Genomic DNA, 7462 nt, shown 5'->3' on the forward strand with positions numbered 1-7462 from the left:
AGAATAAAAAAATAGTAAGAACTCATTTAATTGAATTTCACGTCATATTTCTGTGAAAGAACAATTTTAAATCTAAAGAAAAAACATTAAGGGCCTTTGATTCAATAATAGGTGAAAAGATAATATTTTTGAAATATTACAACATTTTGTAACCTTTTCATAAAAAAATAAAAAATAAAAATAAGTCATAATTCATTACAAAAATCTTTTGTTTCGTATGATTCACATTTCACACCCAAATACTACTTTCTATAATTTCAAATTAAATTAATTAGAACTTTTTTGAATCTATTTAAGACAAACATAATATAAGAAAATAAATCTATGTTTTGGAAATTGATAAAACTTTTGGTTGAAAAGAAATATAGGGAAATTGTTTGTCATGTGTGTCCAAATTAAAAAAAGCACCTATCACCACCTTTAACTTCTCTATAATCGCTCCTCGATCGACGAGCGTGTATATAAATAAATACATATAAAATTCATTTTTTCTTCCTCATTTCTTCACCTCTTCGATTCATCACTCTTCAATTGATTTGTTAACAATGGCGGCATCTGCTTCTTCTGCTATCAATCTCTCCATCAAACCCTTACATACCTCTCTCTCATGGAAAACTCATCTCTCTTCTACCTCCGCCTTAGCCGTTTCTCCTCTCTCCGGCCACCGTCAGTATCCGCGTTTCGTTATCTACGCTGTGGGAGATAAACCGACGGTTCTCGTAGCTGAAAAACTCGGTGAGGCAGGGGTCAATCTCCTTAAGGAATTTGCTGATGTTGATTGTTCTTATAACCTGACTCCTGAGGAGCTCTGTAATAAGATCTCATTGTGTGATGCGTTGATTGTGAGGAGTGGTACGAAGGTGAGCAGAGAGGTATTTGAGTCATCTGGTGGACGGCTTAAAGTTGTTGGACGTGCTGGTGTTGGTATTGATAATGTCGATCTTGCAGCCGCGACTGAGCATGGATGTCTTGTTGTAAATGCCCCGACTGCTAATACTGTTGCTGCTGCTGAGCATGGAATATCGTTACTCACAGCTATGGCTCGAAATGTTGCTCAGGCTGATGCTTCCGTGAAAGCTGGTTAGCCTAATTTGGTTTTATATCTATATAAATGACGGTGTATGTTGATTTTTCCTGAATATAATTTGTTTTATGAGTATGAAATTCATGTACTTTGAATATGAAATTGTATACACGAGATTCTGATTAGAAAATCATTGCTATGCAGCTATGCTCTTGTAGAGTAGATCGGATCTATGTTAAATTGATCCAAACGATTTGGTTCCTATATTAATGAGGATATCCGCTGATCTGATCTGTTTGTGATAGTACTAGTGTTAGTGGAACTAGTACAGGCTTGCAACTTAACCTCGCTTGGGCAGCGCTTCATTTGTAGGCACTAAAATGCTAGAGCATTTCAATGTGCATGAACTCTCATCTTAAAGAAGGCAACAGTAAATAGCTAGCAAAAATTATTGCAAGTGATATATCAAATGAAGGAAATGATTTGAATAGCTTTTGTTATTGTCAGAAATAAGAAATAGGAGATTTCAGATGAGAAAACTAGTGATTAAACCTTTATTAGATTTTCAGCTACGTCTTTGATGCGAGTAAAGATTCAGAATGATTTTGCACTTATTAAATGATTTTGTGTTCAAATATTTGTAGTTATTTTGGTTCTTACCATATAATACTTTTTTTTTGCTTGTAGCTGTTCTTGTGAATTGTTGTATATTTTTTTATTTTTTTTTGCAAAATTTCATTTAATCTGTCTTTACTTGTGTTTTAATTTACACTGTTCTAGGCTTTTCATCTTTGACAACACTGTGTATTTACCTGTTGCAGTTAATTTGCATTGATACTGCCTTCTTAATCTCGTTCACTTTTTTATTGGGAGACTGAAATGTTTAGTAAGTGTGCTAAACGATGAAGTTTATGTGGACATCGTCACATTGCTACTGATAATGTATCTTAAAGAAACAGGAAGGTCTAAGATATCAGCAGCAACCTCTTTTTGGTCTCATTGTTGTTGTATAACATCTATGCTGATCTTTTTCTTCCACTATCCATTTTCCTTTCTTGATGTATATCATATTTGGATTACAAAGGAGAACAAACCCTCAAGTTAGACTTTCTGGGTGGCTGCCTAGGGAATGACCATGCCACCAGTTCTATCTTTATCATGCTACCCTATTCATATGTTTATTGACGTAGGTTGATAAAATTGATTGCAATTATAACTTTTTATGGTTGCTAATATTTCCTCAATTATCTTAGTTGCTTTTGCATAACCTTTGAAACTTTACCATGATTCTGTTTCCAGGGAAATGGCTGAGAAACAAATATGTTGGTGTCTCATTAGTTGGCAAAACACTTGCTGTGATGGGTTTTGGGAAGGTTGGATCAGAAGTTGCCAGGCGAGCTAAGGGGCTTGGCATGCATGTTATTGCTCATGATCCATATGCCCCTGCTGATCGTGCACGTGCCATTGGGGTGGAGCTCGTTAGCTTTGATAAAGCCATTGCTTCTGCAGATTTTATCTCACTTCACATGCCCCTTACTCCTGCAACTAACAAGGTCCTAAATGATGAAACTTTTGCAAAGATGAAAAAGGGAGTACGAATTGTAAACGTTGCTCGTGGGGGAGTGATTGATGAAGATGCTTTGGTCAGGGCACTTGATGCAGGAATTGTGGCACAGGTCCTGGATATACATGATGCACTTATTTTTCGAACTACTTCTTTCTGTGTCTATTTGCTGATATTCATGTCTGTCTGACAGTTGGGAGGCTAAAATCAATATTTACATTCTTTTCCATCCTGGATTAAAATATAAAATAAGCTTTCTTCCATAACTTATCTGTATTGATGTAAAAATAGATTTGCAGGCGGCACTTGATGTTTTCACCGTGGAGCCACCAAAGGACAGTAAGTTGGTTCAACATGAGAATGTGACTGCAACTCCTCATCTTGGTGCTAGTACTATGGAAGCTCAGGTCTGTGCTTGATTTCCACTTCTGTTTCACACTTTTCGTTCCAGTTGATATATGTCTTAGTACTGTCTGAACTTCTTCTTCAGGAAGGGGTGGCCATTGAGATAGCAGAAGCTGTTGTTGGAGCTTTGAATGGAGAGCTTGCAGCTACTGCTGTCAATGCTCCAATGGTGCCTGCTGAGGTAAACCCGCTGAATATTTGCTGGCTATAATCCCTTTTTTATGTTTGTTCAAATAAGGAAGCTGAATACAGTGCCTTAAACTATATTAGCCTGCCCAACTAGTTAATTGTTGCCTGTTTTAAGTTAACCAGTTATCTGTAATTGTAGAAGTGTGTCTCCTCCCAAAGTGGAGATAAATGCATTGTTCTTTTCATTTGTTCTTTGAGTAAGGGGGCTTGGAAGATTTTTTTGGAGTTGTGCTTGAAGAAAATATCATTTCTACCTCTCCATAATGCAGGTTCTCTCTGAGCTGAAGCCTTTTGTTGCACTGGCTGAAAAACTTGGTAGACTTGCTGTCCAACTAGTGGCAGGTGGAAGTGGTGTGAAATCAGTGAAAGTAACTTATGGTTCAGCTAGAGGACCTGATGATCTTGACACAAGATTGCTTCGGGCGATGATAACCAAGGGATTGATTGAGCCTATTTCCAGTTCTTTTGTGAACTTGGTAAATGCAGATTTCACAGCTAAACAGAGGGGACTGAGAATAGCTGAACAAAGATCTCTTCTAAATGGTTCTCCAGAAAGTCCACTCGAATTCATTCAGGTTCAGATTTCCAGTGTGGAGTCCAAGTTTGCCAGTGCTCTTTCCGACTCTGGAGAGATTAGAGTGGAGGGGAGAGTTAAAGATGGAATCCCTCATTTGACAAAAGTTGGATCGTTTGAAGTGGATGTGAGCTTAGAGGGCAGCATCATTCTGTGCAGACAGGTTGATCAGCCCGGAATGATTGGAAAGGTGGGTAGCATCTTGTCTGAGGGGAATGTGAACGTAAGCTTCATGAGCGTTGGAAGGGTTGCTCCAAGGAAGCATGCTGTTATGGCTATTGGGGTGGATGACCAACCAAGCAATGAGATATTGAAGAGGATTGGTGAAATTCCTGCTGTTGAGGAGTTTGTTTACCTAAAGATATAGGCACTATCAGATTTTCTGTCTGAATGCTCTCTATGAAGCCAATTTTGGTATTGGTGTGTTTTGTCTACAAGTAGGATAATGTAGGATAGAAAAATAACTTGGATGTTAAATTACAAAGTGTACTACATTGAGTTGTCAATTTCACAGTTTTTTTTGCTTCACGGGGTTTGAGCGTTGGATTTTTCCTCAGTCAAATTCGTCTTTGGTGATTTGTTTTATCAGTTACTAGATGCCACATTTGTTCTAGGGAAATTTGATGTGACCATAGAGTTTGAAATCTAACGGAAAATACTTCAAATATTCATGTCAAAGACAATTTCCCAAGGATACTTTATCTGGTATAGGTGTGTATCTTTTAGGATTTAGCAAGCTCTTTTAGTATACAAATTGGAAGGAAAGAATCTAACAACAATTAAATTAAAGAAGAAAATCCAATGCAATATATATCAGAGAAAGAATTTGTTTTCAAGCTTTTCTAAGTAAAATAAATATAGATGATGAAATGGACATTTGATTGTATGCTACCTAACGTTCAAATATGAAGATACTGAATCGGGAGTTACAAAGGGTAATTAAAATTGCCAATAATTTCAAAAGGCAATAAAATTCATTTTAGATTCAAGAGAGCAACTTTCAATGGTTGAACTAACGTCGTTGAAATTAGGTTCACAACCGCAAGGCGCAACCACTATGTAAGACCGTCAAAGCTTCGTAAGGCGCATGAAATTTCGCACCTTGTGGCTGTCAACCTAATTTCAATACATTAATTCGACCGATAAGAAGTCCCCCTCTTGATTTTAAAATAAATTTGTTGTCCTTTTGAAATTTTTGGCAATTTTTTTTTTCCTTTTAACTCCCGACTAACAAAAATATTTAATTCTATTAACAAACTATTAAGGATTTTTAATAGTCAGTTATTATTTGTCAACTATAATGCTGTGAAACCATCAATATATTCTCGTAATGAAGGTTATTAAGGCTAATTAAAGGCCACATCAATTATCTATTACAATGTGAACGAGAAGAAGTATTATTATTTGTTATAAATTCTTTGAATATAGACGTCTATTTAGTAATTTTTCTTGTCAATTTAAGTATTAATATTTTTAGGCTATTATGCACCAAATAAATAAAGTCATCAATTCTTATACTTCAGAAAAAGAAGTTCTGTATATTATAAATAGACGATCGAAGAAAGTTATAAGAATTACATTTTCTCTCATATCTTTTGTCTTTCATTGAACCTTGGTTAATAATTATATATTCCTCTCTTATATTATAGAGTTATATAATATATATAATTAATTAGTATTGGAGCAATGCATTACTTAATTTATGTGTTTCGGTGTGCACATTAATTATATATAATACGAGTCAATTCCCTAAATGGTCATCCAAGTTAAGATAATTGTCTTGAAATATCATTTATGTTTTATTTAGGACCAAAATATCATTCAACTATCACTATTTTCCTCCAAATATACTTGACACTTTAAAATCATCACTCTATCCTAGTTTGCATGACATGTCATTAAAGTCTTTTTTTAATAATAGATTAATTTTAGTTCATTAGACCTATTTAACTAAAATAATGATCATATTATTTACTTTATTTTTAATCTATTAAGAATAAATTTTCATGCTTAAAATCTTCTATCAAAATCAAACTTTTTGTTTTTTATGTTACGAAGAATACATTTTTAAAATGTACTATAATTTTATTAATTTTGAATACTTATAAACACATATATTCAAAAAAATATTTATATACAATTCACTCATTAACGCTAATTTACATCAATCAATCATAAGTTGTATAATAAATCAATAAAATCAAAGGTCAATTAACTATTACAATAATATTAATTGTATATTTTGCAATTCATGCTTTCGATATTTTCTTTTGAAAAAAAGAAGAAGAAGAAAGTGAATAATATTATAATTTTTATCCATTAGAAATACTAAATACCTCAAAAGTCTCCTTAAATTCTAGTTGATATGCCCTGTCATTAGATAATCATTTTAAAAAATAAGAGACCTATTTAATTCATCAAACTTATGTCTCGACAAAATAAATATATAAATTACATGAGAATAAGTCTAGTAATTTTATATATTGTCACCAAACTAAATTCTATGAAAAAATCTCTGTGTGCAATTATTACTTGATAATTTTAAAATTTCTAACTAAATTATTTCAAATTTTAAATTTTTTTTAATAAAAGTATTTAGAAAATTTGTAAGGTTGACAAAAAATTGGTAAGAAAAAGAAAATTATTATTTAACTTTTTTTAATTTTATTTTTATTTTTATTCTTTAATTCTATATTATATTATATTATAACTTTTCATACAATTAAACATCAATAAATAAACTAATAATTAATTGAATTTACTAATTTAATTCGATAGTATATATATTATATGAGATTAATATACTGATAAATAAAGATCAAAATTTTATTTTCTATAAATATTATTCACTTACTATTTTCTTTTAAAAAAAGATATTATAAGTATGTATTGATTTCCAAGTACCCAAACAATTATTTTTTAATAATTAATTGATTTTTAATATTATTAATTTATTATACAATTTATGATTAATTGAAGTAAATTAGCGTTCATGAGTGATTTGTATATCAATATTTTTTTAATGTATGTGTTTGTTAGTATTTAAAATTGATAAGATTATAGTACGTTTTAAAAACGCATTCTGCATAACACATAAACACTTAAAAGTTTAATTATGATAAAAAATTTTAAGTATGAAAATTCATTCTTGATAAATTAATTAAAAAAATTAAAAACAATATGATCATTATTTTAGTTAAATGAGTTTAATGAATTAAATTAGTTTATATTAAAATAAGACTTTAATGACATGTCATGCCAACTAGGAGAGAGTGATGCTTTTCAATTGTCAAGTATATTTGGAGGAAAAAGTGATAGTTGGATGATATTTTGGTCCTAAATGAAACATAAATGATATTTTAAGACAATTCCCTTAACTTGGGTGACCATTTTTGAAATTGACTCATATAATACTTCCTCTATTCTATATCAATTGAGTTTATGAAGTGTTTCAAACCCTTTAAAAAATAAATAAATAAAGACATAAATTATATATATTTTTTCATTTTTGTCCTTATTAATTATTGTCAAATTTATTGAAGTCATCACATTGAAAAAATGAAAAATGACTCCAAAAGTCAATTAATATGAAATAGAGCGAGTACTTATTTAACAGGTGCATGTATACCGCTTACATCAAATGTGAGTTCACCTCTAAGTACAACTCCGATCCGTATTCTTTACTCTTTACATGTTTTTACTTAAT

The 7462-nt window shown here is 31.7% G+C and overlaps 1 protein-coding gene across 1 annotated transcript; it reads left to right on the forward strand.

Annotated features, from left to right (window-relative positions):
* The first annotated feature begins 372 nt into the window (after positions 1 to 372).
* LOC107032194 (D-3-phosphoglycerate dehydrogenase 1, chloroplastic) lies at positions 373 to 4334 on the forward strand. The gene is made up of 5 exons (XM_015233779.2): positions 373 to 1080; positions 2324 to 2700; positions 2888 to 2995; positions 3079 to 3174; positions 3452 to 4334. The coding sequence occupies exons 1-5, from the start codon at positions 546 to 548 to the stop codon at positions 4121 to 4123; spliced, it is 1788 nt and encodes a 595-aa protein (XP_015089265.1). The 5' UTR covers positions 373 to 545; the 3' UTR covers positions 4124 to 4334.
* Positions 4335 to 7462: the final 3128 nt, after the last annotated feature.

The sequence above is a fragment of the Solanum pennellii genome, chromosome 10 (genome assembly GCF_001406875.1).
Source record: "Solanum pennellii chromosome 10, SPENNV200".
In the NCBI taxonomy this organism is placed as follows: Eukaryota; Viridiplantae; Streptophyta; class Magnoliopsida; order Solanales; family Solanaceae; genus Solanum; species Solanum pennellii.